The sequence below is a fragment of the Cyprinodon tularosa genome, unplaced genomic scaffold, assembly GCF_016077235.1.
Source record: "Cyprinodon tularosa strain WSP-4 unplaced genomic scaffold, ASM1607723v1 ctg154, whole genome shotgun sequence".
NCBI classification, from domain to species: domain Eukaryota; kingdom Metazoa; phylum Chordata; class Actinopteri; order Cyprinodontiformes; family Cyprinodontidae; genus Cyprinodon; species Cyprinodon tularosa.
In genome coordinates this window covers 104,781-129,819 of record NW_024038375.1, presented here as the reverse complement: position 1 = coordinate 129,819, position 25,039 = coordinate 104,781, and the positions used below count along the sequence as shown (strand labels likewise).

The following is a 25,039-nucleotide window of genomic DNA, read 5'->3' as shown; positions in this document are numbered from 1 at the left end:
ACTCTCCTGACCTTAACCCCATAGAAAATCTGGGTATTGTGAAGAAGAAGATGCAATACACCAGACCCAACAATTCAGAAGAGCTAAAAGCCACTATTAGAGCAACCTGGGCTATCATAACACCTGAGCAGTGCCACAGACTGATCGACTCCATGCCACGCCGCATTGCTGCAGTAATACAGGCCAAAGGAGGCCCAACTAAATACTGAGTGCTGTACATGCTCATACTTTTCATGTTCATACTTTTCAGTTGGCCAACATTTCTATAAATCCTTTGTTTTTATTGGTCTTCAGTAATATTCTAATTTTCTGATATGATGAATTTGAGATTTTCATTTGTTGTCATTTGTAATCATCAAAATTAAACAAAATAAACATCTGAAATATATGAGTTTGTATGTAATGTATGAATATAATATACAAGTTTCACTTTTTAAATGGAATTACTGAAATCAATCTACTTTTTCATGATATTCTAATTTTATGACCAGCACCTGTAGTACTGGTTGTACTTTCAATGTTGCTGTGCTGCTGGAAGGTGTAACTTTGCCCCATTTTTACACATAAAAGACTCTGGTTGTTTATATTCTAGGATTACTCTGTTCTTAATTTATCCATCCTCCCAATAAATCTAGCCAAGATTCTTGTCACCGCTGTGTAAAACTTTCCCCCACAGCCTTATCCTGCCACCACCATGTTTGTGGTGGTGTGGACTTCTTATGGCGTCTCTTATGCCAATCTTAAGTAGAGTCATTGTTATTGAGAAAACTACTCAATAACAACAGCCGCCCGCTGTGTTACTTAGTCTTCTTGATGTTACATATTCTTTAATGTTCTTAAACAAACTTATAAGGCCTTTGTAGAACAGATGGATTTATCCTGAGATCAAATTGCACAGGTAAAAAGGAGCTGAATTCAAATCCACTCCAGCCTTTGTAATTTTATTTTTTGAAATGTTGTAAACCGTATATTTATTATACTTTATAATTATGCAATTGTTGTCGGCCTATAAAATAGAATCCCTATAAAATAATGTTGGCAATTTTAACAAAAAATGTGGTCAAAGGTTGAAGACAAATACTGCCATGGTTTTAAATTAGAGATAATTGACTAATTTGCATTTATTAAGAAAGGAAACGTCTTTCATAATACTAACAGTGTACATATTAATGTCTAATTGTGCTACGCTTCATTACAAGTTGTTGTGACACTGATATTGAATGGATGTTCCAATAACTGCAAGGCTTGTGGAAATCAGATTCTTTAATTAGAATAAATTAGACGAGCTGCCAGGATTTACTATATTTAGAAAATATGGAGAATCCCCTGTGCAAGGTTGAGTGGTAACAGTCAGTCCCTGTGTCCTTAAAGGCCAAGGGCAGTACTGCATTAAAAACACGGGATTTCTGGGGTGAAAAAGGCGTCAAGGGTTCAGAGCCATTCCGGAACAGTTTTGGTAACATAAACTGCTCATCACTGCATATTGCAATATAAGATATTATTCTTAAAAAAGATTAAGAAAGTTTGGTTTAGGAAACTGTCTAAGAAACCTAAACTCTTTTTGGATTTAATAATCCAGGGGTGTAACCTGTGAGGAAAAGAACGTGTAGTGAAAGAAACTCTGCCTTGAGACTGCACACAATAATTTCTAATGGGTTAAGGATTTTCTTAAAAAAAAAAAAAAAACGCGACAAAATATAAGCCACTAACAGTAAGCAACAACAGTTCAAAATAATAAAAAAATAGTACTTCACTGACTCAAAAATACACCAGCTTTGCAAATGAAGGTTATCTTTAACAAGTAACAGCTGCAGGATATTTCAATGAAAGCAACATGAAGTACGTCTAATTCAATCATTTGGTGCAATATAGCCATGAAAACAAAAAGACTACCAATGTGTGAGATATTTTGTTTTATACTTTTAGGCCCTTAGTTACAACCAGGCATTACAGTAAATAAAATCTGCAACCTTCATGAATACTATTTGATCATGTCTTTCTTTTTAACAGTTTTTTCCAGTAAGATAGAGATTCATGTCTCAAAGCTTAACTCAATCGCTCAAAATTGTTACTTGAACATTATGATGTGAGCGTAATCTCGATTTAATAAAACAGGAATGGGATATGGGAAAAGGGGGAGTATATACCATTGACGGGAAGATGACAAACCTGTAGCAACTGTTTGAGGCAGACATTGAACAAACTCTAACAAGAATATTTCAAACACATTGTTGAATCTTTGACAAGCATAATTAGGAAACCTCTTTGCTGCTAGCCCCTATTTGAATGGGCAAGCAGCAAAGTGAATAATTTAGAAATAGCATACCTACCGGTAATAAAGAGGTGAGTGAAAATGGATGCTCAGACGTTCCTGGTTAAATAAAGATTAAATAAATAAAAAAAAAGCTCATTAAGTACCAATCATCAGGCCTCATCCATCCAGCCTCTCTCACTTATTGTGTCAGGTTTGCTGTGGGGCTGGTGCCTATCTCTTTCAGTCTATGTGCGAGAGGCGGGGTACACCCTGGACAGGTCCAAGTCTGTCGCAGGGCAACACAGACAACATAGACATACAACCATGAAAACACACATGCACGGCCAAGGAAAATTTAGAGAAGCCAAATAACCCAACATTCATGTTTTTGGATTGTGTTAGGAAGCCGGAGTACCCGGAGAGAACCTATGCATGCATTTGGGGAGACCATGCAAACTCCATGCAGAAAGAGCCTGGACCAGGAATTGAACCCAGAACCTTCTTGCGACAAGGCAGCAGTGCTCCAAACTCCATCACTATGCTGCACAGCATCACAAGGAAAAAATAAATTCATCCTAAAATGTTTTTAAAAACATATAGTCATAGATGTTTGCAGATATCTGGTTATCAGATTAGAAAATAGTCTCTGATTTATTATTTATTGAACATTTGATTTAATCAGATTACAGGGTATGGCATTTTCTTCTCAGCTCTATCACTCATAATGTCTTAGATCTATCTCATTATGGAAATATTCAGAACATTGCTCCATTTTTTGTTGTGAGGAGGCTGGAAAGTTGTTTTCTCATGATCTATTATAAAGCTGTTTTTTAGTCCTGCTGCCTCAATCGCCTCGAGCTGACGATTATTTTACTTTTAGATTTTGCACGGCAAAGACATTCAGCTGCATCTTTATAATGAGCCTTTGCAGAGAGAAGGCTGTGTTAAAAATGCTCGCATGTACTTCTATGGCTTTTATTAAAGAGCAATTTCTATAAAGGAATGTAATGTAGATCTTTAATATCAGATCTGAATTTTGTATATCAGCTCAGCTAAAATAACTTTGTAACATCCAAAAGGCTGTATCTTTCTGTATTGCTAGGCAGCTGAGAGAAGATTTGTGCCTGGTCTGACAGTAGGAACAAGCCCAACAAGGCATTAATCCGTCACGTTGTCTTGTAATTCTTCTCTGAGCTGTCTAACTGATAATGAACCCACTCTCTGGGCAATTTAAAAGTACCGAGGTTGGTTCTCTGGGCCTGCCTTTTCCCTGGTGTTTCCTGTTTTTTTATAAGGTAAAAAGCCCAACTATGTGCAGTTCACAAAAAATGAGAGTTAAAACAGTGGAAAAGACCAATGTGTAGAAGTTGTTCACATCCACTAATTTAGCATTGGATATTCAGACATTAGAAAAGGACATTTCTTATGTCTTCGCTTTTTCTCTGCTTTTTCATGGCTCACACCTCTAGATGATGTTCAAGAAATATAAAAGACATTAATTCTTACAGTGCAGAATATTTTTGATTGGATGTGTAAAAATGTGTGGGTTGCAGTGAAATTGCAGTCTGTTGTAGGATGTGATCATGCTCTTCAGAATCTGAAAAAGCTTTATTACCAAGTAGAGTTTGACACATACAAGGAATTATAGCAAAATTGAAAAAAAGTAAAATAGAAAGAAAATTACTATGCTTTTTAATATTTTAATGTATTACGTGTTGTGTATGATAGCAATGTTTTGATCTTAGGACAAAGAGAACATTTATTCACTAGGTTTACATTGTTGTCACAAACACTTTAATGTGTTTCAGTTGGATTTTATGTGATAAGCTAATGTAAATTAATACATTGTTATGAAATTGAAGGAAAATTAACTTTCAATTCAATCATTTCAATTCAGAAATACTGTATTAAAACTTCTGACTAAAGACACTATGGTTCTACAAAAGTTCGGTGAAGATTGATATTTTTCGTATATAATCTCCAGAGGTTTTAGAGTCAACCTTCTTTTTTAGCTTGTAGTGCTTTTTTAGTTTGATTTCGCTTTATTTTGATACTCGGAAGCCACTATCTTGACAGATGATGGTAGAAGAGATCACACTCTCTGCACAATACATTTATGAAAGATATGCAAACATTGAGGCACTGAGGGTCTGGAGGGGACTGTATTAACCCTGTATTCGCCATCTAGTCCTTTTGGTCATTACCGAGATATCATGACCATAGATGAGGGTGGGAATGTAGATTGATCAGTAATTCAAGCTAGACTGGTACGATGTATACGTGGTGTATTATTAGCCTGATGAAGCCCTGCTACATCTCGATTTCAAAGGTGGGACAAACAGGGTCAGCGTCATCAGGTTAGAACCAGAATAAGATACCTATGAATGTGAGGCAAAAACTCCAAGCATCACGCTCTGTTGTGCTATGATTGGTCGGGCCAGATCTAACAAGACTGAATTAAATTCCCAGTAATTCAGTCTGGCTGGCCAGGCTAGCCAATCACTCTTACAAATAGAAAAGCCATGGACACCGTGATATACCATAACAATCTATGCGTTTACGCTATTGCTGTTGCTCAAAGATAACATCGGACTAAAACAGGAGTCTTTTTATTTTTGGGGGGTCTTTTAGAGGGGAACTTTGTGTGCTTGCTCAGTAAAATGTATGGTTACATTAATGACAGCAAGTTTTCCTGGTTCTGATACAGAAAAATAGTCCCAAAGCACAACAATCATTTTTGATTAATTTTGCTTCTCTTCCAAAGTTTTAATATGTTGGTTACCAAGATGCACACTTACTAACATGATACAATAATCCCCTTTTTTGGAAAACAGTTTTGTGGAGACGGTCCTTTGTTTGTTTGTTTTTTTGGCCTCTCAGAAACCAAACTAAGCTGGAACATTACAAATTAACCTAGAATTTCTGTAGATGTTATTCGGGGTTCTGTTCCCTGGATGGGTTAATGAATCACCCTGTAAGCATAAAGACATGCTTGTCCTGTTAATTATTTATTACATTAAGCAATATGTTTTAGTTTTTGAGCTTGGAGTCGATGCAAATTTTATAAACAATTCGGCCTGGTTATCAGTACTTGCAAGTACTGTGTGAAAACCATTTTTCTCTTATCCATCACTTGTCATTCTTGTTAGCTACTGACACACAAACACATGTGTCTTTTTAAATAGTTTTTTTGCTGTGTGACAGTCAGCCTCTAATGTTTATCCACAGGATAATGCACTGGGCCAGGAGGATCGAGCAGGAGATTGACAGAGTCTTTCAGCACATCACTGGGGCTCAGCAGCTAAAAGGGGTGAGTCTGTGGTTTGTAGTCTTACTCATGGCATTGCAGCATAAACTCACTAAGTAATGCATTGAGCATGAGAGGTCAGTATGGTAAATAGCCGTGAATCCATTAAGCTCTCGAGCTACATTAGAAACAAGAACACAATTTCCTTGTAATTATTTATTTATTTATGGGAAATTTTACAGACAAGAGCAACAACTTTTTCTTGTATTTAGGGACAATTTTTGTATTCGTAATAGCTTTAATGTTTATATTTGCTTTTAAAAGCCAAATAATAACAAAAGCGTCTTTCCAGTTTTCAGCAATTATTATTCTTGCACAAAATGATGCATTTCCAGAGTGATGCCTGGACACACACTAGTGTGATATGATAAGGAATATTTGGCATTATTATGACAGTTGCAGCTTATTAACTCCTTATGTTGTAAATGACAATCCAGCCATGTTTTTTCAGCATATTCCGCTATAGCTATCTACTCTCTATCATCTGTATTTAATTGATACTATGTTATAATGAGCTAATTCCTAAATCTTCATATCATCTAAATTAATTTCCATATCTTTAATAGTGTTAGTTACAAAGGTTTTTGTGTAAATTAGATCTTTTTAGAGTTTTTGGTGTGCTTTGGTGGCGCAGTGATTAGTGCGCATGACCCATAGACGGAGGCCTTGGTCCTTGACATGGCCAACCTGTGGTCTTTTGCAGCATGTCTCCCCCTCTCTCATACCCCCTTTTCTGTTAGCCTACTGACAGGAAAATGAGCCACCAGTACAGTAAAAACAAAAACTACAAAAAAAACTAAATGAAATAGTATCGGTAGTTTATGAAAAGAACAGAACTCAGAATGTGTTTAATAAGGACCTTCCCAGCTTTGTCAGAAAATGAACAAATGGATTTTCAATATGGTGTGCTCAGCATCCAAAACTTTTACTCAAGTAAGAGTAACACTACTTTAATATGTTTTTTGAACAAGTAAAAGTAATAAGTAGTCATCCAAAGCATTATTACAGTAAGAGTACTTGTTAAAATAGCTCCTCAAGTACTGAGAAATAATTATCTTATAACAGCTGCTATAATATTTTAATTGATGTAATCAAATGGACAGTTAGTACATTTTTGTATTTTAAACTATAAAATAAAACAAAAATTAATACAGGTAGAATTAACAAATTTGGGTAGGAGAAACACTTTTAATCAAAAAAATTCCACATTTGAGCTAAACAGTGCTATTCTTTTATCATAGTTTCTGTTTAACTTGGGAAGGGAATAAAATTCTTGCAGCATGTGTTATGTTATAGTTGTGATTTTCAGAACTGTATTCATAAAGGAGAAGATTAGTTTTTGTGTTGGAAATACCTCTATAAATATAAGGAAAGAATAATGTAATACTTCTCTTATCATTAACCAGCTGAGAGTTTGGTGTATTTCTATTAATTTTTTTCTGAAATCACAAACAAAAAATGCATGATGCTCTATTTTACATTTTTCAAACATTGGTAATCATTTCAGCTGTAGAATTTCACCAGATCACTGGCTAGTATTAAAGATTTGACAAGATTGTTTTATTAATCTAGTTGCTTTTGAAGACAAATACATCCTTAGAAATTCTTCTTTGATTTTCAGATATAACTGAGGATTTTTTCTGATGTTCAGATCTGAGCTAATCACCATACAATAGGTTGTAGATACAGTTGAAACAAGCTGGTTGCCATTCACCCACTCTAGAACTGCTGTTAGATCTTCTTGTCAAACATAGTTTTACTCTTATGCGGAGAGTACATTCAGAGTACTGGCATATAGTGCTGAATTAGTCACATACTTATCTATGTTTGGGGTTTTCACATCCCCTATACAGTATGAAGACTAGTCGATGAAAAAATGCGACAATTTAAAAACATGCCCTGCTTGTGTCCTATATTGACTTCTGTTTGAATTTCTTTTTTAAGTTTTCAGTCCCACTTTAATTTATGTTATTCTATGTTTTCTTGAAAATTGGTTTCTTTTCCATTTTTGTGTTATATTTAGGCAGTGTTATATTTTTTGAGTTGCTCTCTGTTGCCCCCTCATGCCAGTCTCTTTTCCCTTACCTCCTTCTAGTTACTTCTGTCTACACCTGCTCCCTATCAGCTAATTATTCCTCCCATTGTTTCTGTCTCCCATATTTACACCTACTGTTCAGTTACTCTTTGCTGGATCCTCGTCATTCTTTTGTTTAATTCCTCCATAGTGGCTCCTAGTTTTTTTTTGGTTCTTGAACTATCTGTTCTGGACTAAGGATTTTTTGTATTTTTACTTTTTCATTATACTTTGCAAGCAATTATCCCTTCCTATTTGACTCTGCATTTGGGTACTCTAAAAACCTCCACTCAACCTGACATAAGTTGATTTGCTAAAGAGTAATTGTATTTATTAATGCATTGCCAATAATGCATTTTAAAATTTATTTTCAAATCCTATTTCTAAATAAGATTTTAAAAGTACAATTCATAAATCTGATTATAAATACCTTTGCTTATCAAACATTTAAAAAGGCATTTACTTCTTATTTTTCACCTTGCATTTTTTAAATCCTTTTTTAAAATTGCATTGTCTTATTATTTAATTTTAGCCTGGCCAGCAGACTGACTTACACAAAGCATAATTCAGTCTAGTAGGGCTCAGTACTCTCTGGTCTAAAATGAGAACGGACCGATCACAGTGCCTGAGGCAGACCCATAATGCAACAGCGCTTCTTCTGTAACAATAAAAGTCAAGATTACAGCTGCAGCAGAGGAATACTTTATTGATGACTTTATTATGCCTGAAAGAGTTGTTCATATTGTTAAAATTTCAACAACTGACTGCTGTAAGAGCTGGTTCTAAACAGTTACCACTGACTCTGTTAGTCCCATCTTTGAAATCACGCTCTACCTGCTCCTTTCCAGATTAGTATGTCATGTACGTGGTATAAACTAGCCACGCTGGCTATTTTATGTCCCCTTTGGTGCCTGTGCAATGGTGACCCTTTTCCATTTAGTTTTCTGTCACCCTTCTGGTCTCTTAGAACGTTAAAACAATTACAGTTGCTGCTAGGATGTAGACAGCCACATTTGGATCAGAGCACAATATGTACCATTGGAGGTACTCTGCACGAGCAAAAATTTGCTCTGCACCTGTCATTGTTTTGATTCACTGTCATGCTTTATCTTTGTGGACTATTTGGCTTTTAGTAGTTGAACAATCATAGATAAAGCTCAGATGATGGAGCAACAAGCAACATATTGGGGCATGACAATATGAATAACGTTGAATAACTTTGGCTCACTATATCAAAATTCTAGATGCTAATGATGCATCTTCTTTAGGAAGAAATTAGTAAAAAATATAAAAAATTGGATGCATCCCTTCTGCTTTCAGAAGACAAGTTTTTCTAAAAATTTGATAAGATTGAACTTTTACTTTGCTCAATTTAAAAGGCTCTGAGTTTCCACTTTGTCTCGAGCAACAAAGTGAGCAGGTGTCACACAACAAAGTTTCACACAATAGCTTAGTTGAAAAGGGAAACAGTCAAGAGAATGCACTGGGACCAGAAGGGTCATAGAAATGCTCAATTGAGAGGTTAAAGAAAGATGCAATCGCAAATTTGAATTGAAAATTTTAAGTAAAAAAGAAAATGGAAATGTAAAAATAATTAGCTTTTAAAAGAATGGATTATTAAATACAAATTTTAATGCCTCTATAATAATTCAGTTTAAAATATGCAATTACAAAATGCTTTTCAAATGGGACCCCTAATTGTATTATATTAATGTTAAATTTTAAAGTACTGTATTTCTTGCTGGTGAAGTCATCCAGGTCATAGTCATTCCAAAAACAATCCACTGGACTTTGTTTCCAAGTTTGAAGACGATTCGCCTCCCATCCAGGAAGTTTTTTCTGGTCCACTCTATAAAGCCCTAAACTCAACGCTATTTCTGACATTTTGAATTGAAAACGCTTCCTGGGTGGGAAGTGAAACGTCTTCAAACTTGGTAACAAAGTCCAGTGGATTGTTTTTTTTTTTACTTTTTTGAAAATTCTCTATTTCTTCTTCTTTCTCTGTGACTCTCCAGGTCCTCCATACTGAGACATCAATAAAAAAAAAACGTTATTTGATGCAACAACTTAATGATGATGTTTATGTTTACTTGTGCAATTTTTTGTCCTTTTTGTTTTGTAACTTGTGATTTATTGTCTAAGTATTGTCCATAGCATAGACATTGTTGCCTCAAGGAGGGATTGGCCAGACAAGGAGAGATATCTGTGCACATGTAAACCTGTTTGGACGATCAAAGATAACGTTATAATGATAGTATTAATATTGAAAAAACATCAGCACAGGCCAACACAAGTTAATGTAGCAGTATGAGAACAAGCTTTATACAGTTAAATTAAAACAAAACAAATGACTGAGCTTAGATATCGTGGCAGGTTAAAAAAAGCAAAATGAAATCTTGATCTAAAGGTTTAATTTGTACATTTAAGCATTTGATGGTCATATGCTTGACCTTTGACATCCTCCTAATCACCCTTTAAACATGGTAAAGGTTTATTGAATGTTTCAATGTTGAGAACCACTCATGTCCTCTGTTCTTTGGATAATTATCCAGAAAGCATCCTTACACATTTATGTTTGGAAAAATATAATTTTTTTTCTTTGGATAGGTTTTATTGCTACTCTGAAGCCCGTAGGAGCTTGTAATGACCACACATAGCTCGTTTTATATTACTTTATAAAAAACATTTCCCATGGGTAGACTATATTATACCAAGCAGACTTTTGGCAAAAAGGAAACATATCTTATATATATATATATATATATATATATATATATATATATATATATATATATATATATATATATATATATATATATATATATATATATATATCCATTTTTTAACTTGCTAATGTTTATAGGGTCCTACATCAAGTGCTGTACTGCACCTGATGGTGTTATGGTTGAACCAAAATGCCAGCAGCAGAATCTGAGATCATATGCAGAAGGCCAGAGAGTCATGCTCTGGAGAGATGTGTGGGGGCGTTGCCTCAGCAGAGAGCATCGCCACGTGTCCTTTTTGTTTGTGTCACTGCAGAGCAGATGGTCAGCCTGCAGTAAAGCCTTGATGTGACACTCACTTCTTCATTAACTCCTCACTGATCTCCTCTTGCATCTGAAAATTGTTGAAAAGTAATTAAAGCAATTGCTTATCCTGGCTTAGGACGTGTTTCAGCTAAAAAAAAGGCATCAGGAAAAAACAGGAATAGAAAGCCAAACCCTGTGTCTTAACTGCCCACTCTGCCACTTTACAGAAGCTATTTTAAGCTGCGAACATCTATTATAGTTAAAAGAATTAGAAGTCGTTAAAATAAATTGTATTGAAACTGTATTAAAATATACATTCTTAAATCTAAAAAGTAAACATGTTCAGGAAATGTTAAAAATAAAATAAAAAGAGAGTTGTGACAGAATAGGTGTGTTAATATTTTGAACACTGTACTTTAACAACGGCTACTTTTTTGCTCAAATGTTTCTGCAGAATTAGTGGCTTACTCAGGTAACTCTGGTATAGTTTTATACTTACAAGGAATTACCTTATATTTTCTATAGATCTATCGTAGTTTGGAGACTTAACCTGCTCTGTGGTGCGGACTGTTTGCTCTGAAGTTTGTTTCTGTTGGAAATGTGTAGATTAGATACTGACATATTTATTTCATGCATTCAAATATGTAATAGTTGTTTGTTAGAAACCAAATCGCCTCATGTGCCCCATATTTACAACGACTTTGATCATACAATATATTTGTAAATACTAGCCAACAATTCCATGGTTAGTATTACTTTAGCATTTTGATACTTTACCAAATATTTTCTGTTATCCTGGTGGTATACAGAGGTTCTCCAGCTCCCAGTATTAAGCCTTATTTTAATTACTTTGAGGCTGGATTTAGGCTTTAGTTCAGTGCTGAATTCACATCTGAACTACAGCTCAAGCCAAGTGATGGTCACCATAGTTTGTTTTTTAATGTATCACCCATGCTAAAATCAGCAGTGGGTGGACAGCAGCTACACAGGACAATGGAATGGCACAGCAGAGTGTATGGAGCAACAACCAAGAGAAAACGGGCCTGAAAACAGAAGAGTGGAGAGCAAACATTTGCCTTGGCCCAGCTAAGAGCTAGGAGGCAACCAATTTCTACTATCTTTCTGACCAAAGTCCACTCACTTACTGGCAAAGTGGATTTGTTATGTCTGAGGCTGAGTCTTTTTACAGAGATAAAGAACCATACTGTTCTCTGCCTGAACAGAACCCTGGTTTAACTATAATATGCCAGACTCAGCCATCCAGATCAATGGGCTTCAGTTATTTTGAGTGAACCATGACCACAGGTTAGGAAAAACATGCAGGGGTGCCGCCAGAATTTGGGGCCCCATGAAACTAAACTAAACAGAACTAAACATGGAAAAGCAGCATTTAGTTCCTATGCTCCACTTATCTGGAACAAACTTCCAGAAAAAAGTGCAGAAAGCCTGAGTTCCTTTAAATCAAGACTAAAAACACATTTGTTTAGGATTGCCTTCGACTGTTCTAGTTAAACAGTTCAACTAAAACATATTTTCTTTAGTACAACTGTTTTTAATATTCTTTTTTGTTTCAGCATTTTTTATTTTATTTTTTATTTATTTATTTATTTATTTTTTTTCCTACTTGCTTGGATTCTGTTTTATCTTCCTGTATTTTAATCATGTAAAGCACTTTGCATTGTCTTTGTACTGAATTGTGCTATACAAATAAATTTGCCTTGCCTTTGCCTTGCCATGAAAGACATTGATATTAACTTGTCTTAAATTAATTAAAGTGAAATTTAACTTGATTAAATGATAAATTAATTCAACCCTATTAATTGATAAACTGCTGTTACTTTTTTGATAATAACAAATTTCAGATTAACGTTTTTGAACTGTATGCAAAGTTTAGGGAACAAGTAGTAAACACAAAAAAGCCAGAAAAATTTTTATTTTATAGTGTATTTTAATGATTTATGATGGCAGGTTGTAAAATAAGTTGCTATGTTCTGCTTGACAGTCCAAACATTTTCAGAATCAAATAAAATATACTTACTATAAGTAACTTTACAAAAGGGACAGATGATGAAAAGCAACTGGAAGAATAAGTTAGATTTTGTCAAAGAGTAACACAGCAATCAAATTTTCCCATTACGGGTCGAATCTTAAACATTCTATGTAACAAAGACATTCCTAATAATATTTAAGATTTCATTCCTAAGGCGGAAAACATAATTTCTCTAAAGTTCAAATAGTCCCTCAATAGATGAAATGCTTTGAAACACATTTTGTTATTGTATATTTTTTGGTAACTTGATAGCCCAAAGTGCAATTAATTAAGAGATCCACTTAACATTTGTGGTGCATGCTAAGTTCTTCCTATACCACATCTTGGCATCTCTGGCCAAATCTCCATCCTGTTGTTGCCAGCATATCAACTTCTGATAAGATGAATTCGGCCAGCGAAGAAAACACACACTGTGTGGCCCAGGATTATAGCTGCTGTGCTACAGGACTGTTTTCAGCAGCACACAGATTGGCAGGTGTTCTATATATATGAGGCTTCTATATATACGAGGGAGAGTTGGACCTGGAGGAACACACCTCCTCTTTTCCCAGCTTTGTCTTCAAGGGTGTTGATGGTGTGCTAGTCTATTGAAAGCTAAACTGATTTAGTTTTCAGGAAAGTTGAGGCATCAGTATGCCAAAAGGCTAGGAAAAGACTGACCACAGGCATTGTGAGGGGAACAGCCACACAGAAAATTCAGGGTCGCTTCACCACCCGTCCCCTGCAGCGCATGTGAAAGGGCATCAAATGCATCATGGGCTACAACATCAAAGAGGCAAAATGCTCAGGGGACCCCCTCACTGCACTGCACCATATTTATATAACTACCTGGTAACACGCCCATCTGTGTGACCACAGCCTATGTTAGGAAGACCCTCCATGGAATGAATCCCCAGAAAGCTGCAGGCCCTGGCCACCTTCCAGGGCAGGTACTAAGGGACTGTGCCCACTAGCTCTCTGAGGGGTTTTGGCGGACATCTTTAACACCTTACTGTCATTGGCATCTGTCCTAACCTGCTTAAAGTCTGCCACTATCGTCCCTGTCTCCAAGTTGAAGTGACAGGCCTAAATGACCACCCCCCTATAACCTTAACATCTGTAGTCATCATGTGCTTTTAGAGCATAGTCATTACCCACATCATGGACTCCACTGTGGATCAACATCAGTAAGCCAACAAGAGGAACTGATGTCATCTCATCGGTGGGCCACACAGTACTCACCCTCCAGGAGAGCAGAAACTCCTACACCAGTCTGCTCTACCTGGATTTCCCATCAATCTTTTGCACCATCATCCCACAGACCTTAATGCAGAAGCTCTCCTTTCATTGACAGTCCCACCCTGGGGAACTGGATCCTGGACTTCCTGACCAACCGATCTCAGACTGTCGGGATCCACAATTCCATCTCCACCCCCGTAAGCCCTTAGCACTAACTTACCCCAGGTCATGTGCTGAGCCCTCTCCTATTTACTCTGCTGACATATGGCTGCACGGCAAGACAACCTAGGTGTGAGAAACTGAAGTTTGCATATAACACAGCAGTAGTGAGACACATCACAAACAATGATGAGTCCAAATACAGAGATGAAGTTGAAAACCTGCTGCAGTGGTACAGAGACAATAGCCTCTGCCTCAATGTAATGAAGACTAAGAAGACTGTGTTTGAATTCCTTTTCATCCCCTGTACCTTGGAGAAGCAGCTGCGGAGATGGTCTCCAGCTAAAGGTACCTGGGTGTGCATTTATCCAGTGACCTCACCTGGAGCGCCAACACCTCCTGTCTGGTCAGGAAAGCTCATTGCCATCTCTACTTACCCAGAAGCTGCGGGGACCTGCAGTTCAGTGCAGAGAAATTCTATCATTGTATGTTGGAGAGTGTTCTCTGCACCTACATCACTGTGTGGTGTGGCTGCACTGTTACTGAGAGGGTGGCTCTGCAGATTGTGGTTAAGGCTGCGTAGAGGACTGTAAGGAGCAGCCTTCCCTCCACCTCAAACCTCTACACATCAAGGTGCAGGGGAAGGCGCTCTGCATCATGAAAGACTCCACCCATCCTGCACACAGATTGTTTCAAGAGGTTGAGTAGCATCCAGAGCAAGATCAACAGGCTCAGAGATGAGATTTCATTTTTTTTCCAAACCAGGTAAAGGACTTGTTTATTTATACTTATAAAGCATGCTTTTATATTTCATATGTACCTTGATGTAGAAAGTACTACCGCATTCTCAAGAAATACATAAAGCATGATACATGATATTTACACACATTGATTTCCCAAAAGTATAGTTTGGGAAATCAATATGTGTAAATATCAATGTTGCTTCTTTAAATAATTCATGAATTCCCCTGAATTTATAGGACTTTTAATTTTAAAGTGAGAATCAAAGTTAGGAAACTGACAGTCTGCCGATATCACGTGATACCATGATTTAATCATTTTCTTTTGGTCACTTCCATGCTCTGCCACACTCATTAATATATTCTCCACTGAACAGAGTTCTTCACAGATGGCACAGTTCACAGAAACTCCCTGTTCATTACTGCATGTTCTCATCTTTGTTTTATGGGCCAGTAAAGCATCTGGTCAGCACAGAAACTAGTTATGTCTTGTAGTTCATAATAGGAATTCAGTCATTGAGAAAAAAAATTGTAATCTGTGTCCTAATCTATCCATATGCCACTATTCTTTTAAATGACACTTCTTGTCTTTGACAGTTTTCCCCATGAGGTTGAGAGTCTGATGACCTCAAACCTCCAACATACAAATAGACACCGAAATGTATACTCTTATTAGAACGTTAGAACAGAGGTGAACTTCAGGACAAAGACATCATCCTTGTTTGATATTTTTAGATTATTGCTACAGTTATTTTGATATAATTACAATTTCATACTCATAACATAGAAAGAAAACAATATAGCATACCTTATTTGTGAAACATAATTATTCCTGATTAATACTTAGGGAGACTTTAAGCCTTAATCCTGCAGAGAAGTTCTGGACTGCTGAAAACAGAATGAAACCATGTGATTTATGGACTCAATAAACAGAATTTCAGAAAGAAATAGAGATATTTTATGTGTGCTTTTGTTTCTGTATATAGTATATATTTCCATTGCCACTGTCGCCCCAGTGGCGTTGGATGTAGGAGTTTGCCCTGAAATCGAAGGATTGACGGTTCAAGCCCCGGCTCCGACTTTCAGTGTCATTGTGTCCTTGGGCAAGACACTTCACCTGCATGGTCTAATGATGGTGGTCAGAGGGCCCGGTGGCGCCAGTGTACGGCAGCCCCGTTTCTGTCAGTGAGCCCCAGGGCAGCTGTGGCTACAATGTAGCTTGCCACCGTGAGTGTGTGTAAATGGGTGAATTAATGTAGTGTAAAGTGCTTTGGTCAAGTCTCCTGACTTGAATAAAGGCGCTATTTAAGTACATGCCATTTACCATTATGCTTGAAGTCCTTTCTGGTTGTATTTGAATTCTTATGTATTTCTTGTTTACTCTCTGTTGCCCCCTTGTGTAAGTCTCCTTTCCCCTAAGCTCCCTTCTATATCCTTCTGTCCACACCTGCTCCCAATCAGTTGATTACTCTATTCTTTGTACTGTTTGGCATTTATACTCCTCCTCTGCAGTTAAAGTTGGCTGAATTCTCTTCATTCCTTCATTCCCTCCTTAACCCATGTGTTCTCTTTTGTTCTGGTTCCTGTGTTCCTTAATCAGTTATTTCTGGATTTATATTTCTGTTGCCACCACTCCTTACTAAATCTGTTAAAAACCCCCTCATCTTTAACCTCAGCATCTGGATCATCTACAAACCTTGGTGTAACCTGACAGCAAACAATAAATAGTATTGGAGGAATTATATCTATATTTAAATTTATTGAAATTTAATTGATAGTTCTGATATAACAGTCCAAGAAAATAATAAAAACAGGCTTTAAGTTGGATGAAGAGTAAATGTGTTGCCCTGTGGTTCAGATGAATTATTTCAGATCTATAGTGCATGGCTGAACTATCCATACAATTGGTAGTTGCTGTATTCTATTAATATGTATGTAAATCAAAGAGGACCTCTGAGAATGGTGCTTTGGTCAGTTTTAGCTAGAATCTAAAACTGAATTATTCGGAAACCGACACAGAGTTTTCAAACCGAAACAGAACAAGTCAACTATGAAACTAGATGATGGAAGTTTCATGTTCAAACATGCTTTGCTTCTACAGAACGGGCCCGCTCATCATCACAGTATCTGCCATGAATTCATCAGTTCATAAGGGATGTTCTAAGAAATGACATGAAACTAGATCCTTACAAAAATCACCATCACAGTTTGGCTGAGAATAAAAAAAAGATATATATTTCCTCAGACCAATGTCAGTGACGTTGAAATGCCAGGAAGAACCATCTTGATAAATTTATTCCAACCAAAGGTGGTAATACTGGCTATCTGGACTATGGTGCTCGAGTGTACTTATTCTAAGACATCAAGTTTTTGTTTATAAGTTTAACAAAATGTTTAAGGCTAGTTTTTGGTGTTTACATGTAAATATATATCTTTACTTTCCAAAGATAACAAAATATAGAGATCAATGTTTGAGCATTTCTTTTAAAGAACAAAATATTTATTGGAATTCTGATACTGGATCTTGGTTTTGCTGGATGTTTCATCATGCTAAAAGGGTGTTTTTTCTACCCACTATTGCTGCATGAATTTGTGTGGAAGGTCAGTGACGTTATCAAAGCTGATGTTCACTTTTGCTACATGCTCGTACAGAAGGTGTGTATATTGACAAAAGCAAACACTCTTGCCAGTTTAAAAGTAGTTACAGAGTATTTCGCCATTGTAAACTAGCTTTAAAAATGCAAAATGCAATAGGGTTAGTTATACAATAAAAATGAATGTAATTATGTTGGTCTTTTAATTGTTTTCCTTTCAACCCTTTCAGAAAATAATGGTTTACTTTTTTTGCAATTCAAACATAAAAAAATACCCTTTATGGAAAGACCTGCAAACATGAATGTTCAGACCTTTGATCAAAAGATGTCTACCTTTTGCTGTTTGCCGTAACAAAGTTGTGAGCCCTCTGACGAGGAAGTTTGCCCTTGGATTTTGAAGAGGAGCTGGAAGGAAAATCCTCCCAACAACGCCCAGGGCTATAAAAGTAAAAGCCAAACTGTCACAGGTTCGTTATAAAGTAGCTGCTCATCAGTAATGTCAGTCTGAGACCTAATCAGTATGCTGCGAATTGGCTCATAAAGATTCACACATAAAACCACCGCACTAGAACATCTGCTTGGGACTTTATCATAGCACTTCATTTGACATGTTTGGTTTTTTCACAAAATTATTTTCCAATTTAGTCATAATGTTTATAATTGGATCCTGCACCTCATTGTTGGCCACTACAGGCAACAGCTGTGAACAGAAGTTGGAGTTTTTCTGTTTTTTTCAAAAGATATCACTTATTTGCAAATGTTTTGAGACTGTCTTGTCAAGTAAAGTTTAATGATGAGGATAATACTATTAGTGAGGTACTCAAATCTGTGGGTGGAGCCCTCTGGAATGACACCCAAGGTTATCCCCTCATTCTGCCAGCCCCTCAACCAACTGATATGCAAAGTAAACTGGGATTTCTGGTATTCTGGGATGTGACTTATGGAGTGCGGTCTTGCAGAAGGAACATAACCCGGTCTCTCTATTCCTGCAGCAGCATGATGTAGGGGAAACCTCATTAACATGAGAGTACTGCACATACGTTAAAGCATAAAGTAACAGAATTGGACTGTTGTGGACTGGAAGAAATGTATTTTCACTGATGTGGCCCCCTTCAGACTGATCCTGAGACTATTCATGCTTGCTTTTGTTATTCCTATGAATAAAGAATGGGATCAAAAATCTTTCAAGATGAACTTTTCGTTACGTAAAATGGATCAAGACAAAAGTAGTAACTTAGCTGGTTTAGGTATGAAATCATTGAAACTTTGCATCAAACCAGTGTAGCACTTTGCAATAAAAAAGTTGCAGCTAAGTGCTGCACATTAAGAATGTAATGGGGATTGTTAAAAAATAAAATAAATTGTATGAAAATATTATGAAAAAACAAATGAAATTGAAAAGTAGAAACAGTTGAGACATCCATCTTTCATCCAGCTCTTAATAATTGGTTCATTGTTCCAGTGTGAAAAATCAAGTGGACAATGTGTGACACCGCAAAGCCCTTTTAAGAAAAACTTATCAACAGCAATAAGGTTTGGGGCAGAAACAGATGAACATCATGACAGACTGACCTGCAGAAGTATTGGGGGAAAAAATGGGTCAGTGCCTTCAACATGATGTTTTGTTTTAGCTTGATGTATTTCTCAATAAAATCCTCCTTTTTAAAATATGTTAAAACAATATATATATATTTTGCTTCAGTCTACCATAGAAGAATCTGTCAAAAAGATTTAACAACACTAAAGCAGTAATGTCTGTTTGCTTCTGTTTCTGCATCTGTTTAAAATGCATTAATCCTTAATGATGCTTTTGGTAATCCACCAAGTCTTTCATACATAAAAAAGCCCAACATGACCAACTTTGTGGGGAAATCCTTTCAGACTCCCTCTGATCTTCAGCCCTTCCCTCTGTGGAAATGGGACTCTCATTCAAAACCACTAATCTAAATGCATAATAGAATAATGTTTCATAGAAGACAGAATCAGTATTTCTGCTGTTTAGGGAATACAGATGGGAAATAAGGATTCTCAAGAATAACTTCTTAATTCTCCATACAGTTTGGAAGCATCTGCTGTTTAAATAAAATACTTGAGCACAAAATGCATTTGACAAAATAACTAACTGGCTGCTGCTTCTGTGTTTAATACCATAATGTACAGATATATAATGAAGAAAGGCGACAGTTCAGTCTGGTGAAGAATCAACCTCGAAGGATTGTGGAAAAGGTGGCTTTGGATATAGAAAAACTGCTGGCAAAGAAGCGCAAAGCACTCGATGTGAGCATATAAAGTCTTTATTATGGAAAAATATTTATGAAATTTGCTTTATTTGTGGGGGACATGAACTGACAGGAAGATATGGTGGTCCAGAGGGGTCAACTTAATCTAAAAGCCACACCACAGCAATACAAGTCTAAATAATCTGAAGTTAAACAAAGTGAAGTTGTTCTGAAGCCAGTTAGTTTCAATAAATAGTGGTTTTAGGAAGAATGATGGAGATGGAGGAATATTGCAGAGGAATCTTTGGTTATGGTGCTAATTCTGTGAGTCTGTGAAGTGGGTTCTAGTATGGCAGTTTTCAGTGTTTTGCAACCAAAGATAACTAGTGATGATTATTTGACAGTGTCAATCTTGAAGTGGGACAGCTCCTATACAATGTCCACTGATCAACCAAAAGGAATGCAGCTGTTGAATGCAAGATCTGTTTCCATGTTTTTTTTATGAACCATAGAAGAGAAACATGCAAACATCATCAGCAGGAACATCACATATTAGATGAGAAATCATAGCAGTAAAATGGAAAAATCTAATAAATAAGTAGGCTAATAAATACAAAGTTACCAGATTTGGTGTGCCAAACTTGAAACATGAAAGAAACGTATCTATTACATGTATCTACATCACAAACACTGACACTGATATATTTTTGTTGTGGCTTTTGGATTTTGCTGACCCCTGTCAGCCACCATTGGAAGAGGATATGTAATTTTGTTCGCAAGCAAAAAAAAAAAAAAAAAAACTGGTTCCCCTTTTTGAAATCAGTTTGGGAGTAAATGCATTTACTTCCTTATTTGGCTGTAGAAATGTATTTATTAATTAGTAGGTAGAAAACAGCATTAAGACCAAGTCTGGTAAATACTACTGAGGTTTTATTTGAGCTACTGTAATAAGTCAGCCATACTAATGTGTTCTGATGTTTTGCTGTCTGAATCATATAGCGTTTAGCGAGTGAAGCAGAACGACTCCAACGGGAACATATATGGCAAGATGGACTCAAGGTAAGTTTGTTTTTCATTTATAGCCCCTGAATAGTAACCTCCTTTGTTTGATATAACATTTGATTTTAAAGAAATTTTCTAATGATATATGGCAAAGCCACTGGTTTTCCACTCAATCCATTTTTTCCCAAAAAATCTACTTTTGAGAAACCAATAGGAACTGAAATAAAACAAATCTGTGGCTGATATGAACTTCGTCCCTTCACTCAGCCTTATAAATAGGGTAAGGACATTCATCATTAAGGGGAGTTTCAGAGTTGAGCTGCTGTTTTGATATTGACTAGAGATGCTTGAGATAAGAGACCAGTGGAAGGACTAAATATCTGGCCTACTGTATGAATCCCTTGGGAATGTTCAGAATGAGAACAAGAATGGGGAATTGGATGGATGATTTAAACTGTAAATGTATAAGCATTATTATCATGTACTGCAATGGAATGTAGTAAATTATTGCTATTTATCTAAATTTTAGGCTTTCATTCTGTTCATAGATTTTGGGGCGCTTTATATGCAATGCAGAAAGGTTTCAGAAGATAGATACATCAGTCATAGGGCAGAGGAAACAAAAAAAAAAAAATCATCGTTAACATGGACAAAAAATATTTTTTTTTCACAGTATCCATACAGATTATTTACAATGCTGTATAATAATGTCCTCATTTTAAGAAATTGATGGCTTAACATGCACCAACAATATTGCACATCATGTTTTCCTAATATCTCCAGGCCTAACTTGTCATTGTCTTGTCAGTTTGGGCCAGTGTGAGATTCTAATGGTAAAGCCTGGAGTAAAACTAACCTGCTTTAATTTGAACTTTAAAAAAGCAAACAAATAATGCATTACTTTTTCTTAGAACAGTATAAATTACTTTACTTAATTCTTTATTACTTTCTCGCCGGAGCGAACCGGTGGTTGTCCTTTTTGATAGTATACTGATAGCTAGCGTGACATAGCAACATTATTATTAGCATCACTAATAAGATTTTATATTAATTTTTATCTCTGAGATATAGCTTTGTCACGTGCAACTGCGGTTCAAATGAGGTGTCTCCAGAAACTTATATAGCAGAGATAGGTGTTACTGGTGTAGATCAATACAATGCTGAAAAAAAGCAAAACGCAGGTTAAGTATAGTGAAGTTTTTCCATGAAAATAACTGTAATCTGTTAATATCCATTTTTTCCTAGCCTTAGATTTCAAATGAATATACATTTTAAAATAATTGAATGTTTTTGCAAGCATGTAACAAGAATATTTGCAGATATTTGTAATAATTAGGCCTTTCTATTCTACTCTTGGATTCATGGATGTTGCTTTAAATGTTGAAAGCTACATCACCTTTTTTGAAGCTTTGATGGCGTATGTTTGACAACCGTGAACAAAGTTTGCTTACTTTAACTTCTTCTGATCAGAGAATGTAATAAAACAATTCTCTTTACCATTTTAAACAAATATAAAGAATTTGAAGCAGCCTCAATGATCTGTAATTGTTTTACTTGATATGTTTTTTTTATTTTTTATGTACCTGTCATTTATTTTAATGTATCTATGTTTAATGTATCTTATTTAACTTTGCTGCCTCTTGGCCAGGACACCCTTGAAAAAGAGGTTTTTAATCTCAATAGGGTTTTTTTCTGGTTAAATAAAGGTTAAATAAAATAATATCATATTTGTATTTACACGGTTAAACCCATTATATACAGCCATGATGTTTCTCTCAAGTGCGATGATTAAATCTGCTTGTTACTCATGTTCTCCCGATGGCGTCTCAGAGGACGGGTTGGCATCATGTTGGAACTCTCTAATTTGGCAGAAGAATTTTTTTTTAACCATCCTTCAGCCAGCTTACCAGGAAACTCATTAAAAGGATTTGCAAATATAGACATATTTGTTGTGGCTTTAAAATGTGATTGACATCTGTAAATGGGCCAAACATGCTGTTGAAAATATGCAGTTAAATTTAGCATTAGTAATACCCATTTGTGAATTATTTCAATAAAAAAACTCCTACATTTTTGATAAGTTAGAAACGGAAGTCAATAGTGATATATATATATATCGGCGATTCTAAGTTTTTAGTGTTTACAATGAAATTTGTAAAAAGGTAGTTAGAATTTTGTGAAATTATCAAAATAACATGCAATACGGCATTATGAATAATTATAATTTGGTTATCAATGTTTGGGTAAAAATCATTGCTGCATTAGCATAGTGCATTAACAATTGCACATCCATGAGTAAAAAGAGCTACTATCTGTTGAAAAAAAAATCCCCTTTTATTTTTGACTTTACACAAGGATGGCAGACTGAGAGAACTGTTGTGCTTGGATGATTTAGAATGCAGCCTCAGGTTTGGAGCAGGCAGACACTTTGCTAATCAGAAAAGGTCAAAAATAGTTACACCACTGAGTGGAATTTGAAGCATGTCCTGCCTCTTCCGAAAGTCAGACTAACAGATAATGATGGTCCACACAGCTTCTCCACTGAGTCATAGGTTGACAGTTCTGAGCAAAAAAAAAGAAAAAAAAGGAAAATAGTGATGAGGAAAAGAGACAATTATTAGCTACACCTTTGCAGACAGAATAAAATAGGTTCTTTTATTCTATCAGAATCTTGGAATATAAGCAGTTAGCATTCAGGACATTGTACGTTTAAAGCACAATTTTAACATTGAATAATTTTTTTATTCCCTTTGCTAACATTTCCTGAACAGTAAAAATGGAAGAGACAGGGGAAAATGTGGAGGAGGTTTTGTGGCTGGACTGAGTGTCTCATGGTATCTGTGGAAAATCAGAAAATAAATCAGGTTTTGTAAGAAAAGTGCAGACTGAGCTCAAGTATATTCTACTGTGAGATAAATAATTTAGGAACAGAAGCTGGTGTTAGTTATTAGTTAGGCCACTAGTGAATAATTTACATGGAGAAGTGAGTCCGGTACTCATGCACATAGGAATCTCTCGCTTGTATGTTACATAATCTAACTATGTAACTACATCTAACTACATGTTACTATAGGGAAATGTAGTATCTCAAAGATCATAAATGATTTTTTATATTATGATCTGATATTGCATATAGTAGCATATAGTTACTATGCTAATGTAGTAAAAGTATTATAATATAGTTACTGTCTAACTATATTATAATTCTGAGGAATGTTCCGTTTTCCCTTCACTGTCTTTAATGCACCTCGGTCCATCTGAAATCACACCGTATCCGAAATGACAGAGAAAATAAGAGATTTGTGTTCAACTCTGGAATTTGTGTTTCTGCAAATATTTTAGGAATGATTTTTTTCAAAATTAGATTAATTAATTTCTTGTCTGTTAAAATCCATTGGCTTTTAGAATTGTTGTAAATGATTCCTCTAACTTATTTTATAACATAAATTATTTATTTTTCCAGTCTTTCTGCCTTTCGCAGACATTTAAGATATTCATGTTTTTCCAAAATGCATAGAGATACAATGTAATATAATCATTTCATTTACAAACAATATAAATGACAAATAAATATAACAAAAATATTTTACAGTAGTAATTTTCCAAACTTTTTTGTGAATTCAAACACCCATTTGACATGTGCAAACATGTGACTGCTCACCCTCATTACGTTTTACAGTCTTCATCATATCTTTTCATTTGCTTTCCTGCAGGAGCTTGACATGGCCTACTATGACTCCAAAGCTGATTTGGAATATGTAAGTGCTGGACTAAACAAGCTGTCAAGCTAAACAGGTTTAAAAGGCATATATTATCATTTAAACAGCTTTTCTTTTTCAGTTTTGTTCAATCTTGTAGTTCATGGTTGGTTTATTTTTGCGTCCATTATTTATAAATTAACGTTAAAAAGTGCAAAAGGGAAAATAAATGAAAAGTTAGCTGAGAATACAATGAAAGCTGGTGAAGCTGTCATGTCTGAAGGGCCAGAGCATAAAAGAAGAAAAGAAATAGGGTGTTGTGAGCAGTAGGGTAGGGACCTAGCAAACCAGCACCTAACCTGTGGAGTTTAATACAGCTAAGTGCAGTGATCACTTGTGATGGAAAATGTCTTTCAATTCAATTCAATTCAGTTTATTTATATATCGCCAAATTCACAACACATGTCATCTCAAGGCACTTTACAGTTCAACCAGATCATACAGTCAAATTGATACAAAGTTTTCTATCTAAGGAAAACCAGTTGATTGCATTGACTCATTGACTCAAATACAATCCCCCACACTAAGCATGCTTGTAGCGACAGTGGAGAGGAAAAACTCCCTTTTAACAGGAAGAAACCTCCAGCAGAACCAGGCTCAGTGTGAGCGGCCATCTGCCGAGGCCGACTGGGGTT

At 35.9% G+C, this 25,039-nt stretch overlaps 1 protein-coding gene across 3 annotated transcripts in view; it reads left to right on the top strand.

Moving 5' to 3' along the window:
• The window catches only part of LOC119779980 (voltage-dependent calcium channel subunit alpha-2/delta-2-like), a 58,046-nt gene that overhangs the window by 4,234 nt on the left and 28,773 nt on the right, over window positions 1-25,039 (top strand). For 2 of the 3 annotated variants that reach the window (XM_038279844.1, XM_038279843.1), the window contains exons 2-5: window positions 5,483-5,564; window positions 19,586-19,702; window positions 20,644-20,703; window positions 24,360-24,404. In XM_038279844.1, the coding sequence (XP_038135772.1) occupies window positions 5,483-5,564; window positions 19,586-19,702; window positions 20,644-20,703; window positions 24,360-24,404 (304 nt within the window). The remainder of the gene's footprint in view (window positions 1-5,482; window positions 5,565-19,585; window positions 19,703-20,643; window positions 20,704-24,359; window positions 24,405-25,039) is intronic. The other variant, XM_038279845.1, reaches the window with a different exon arrangement.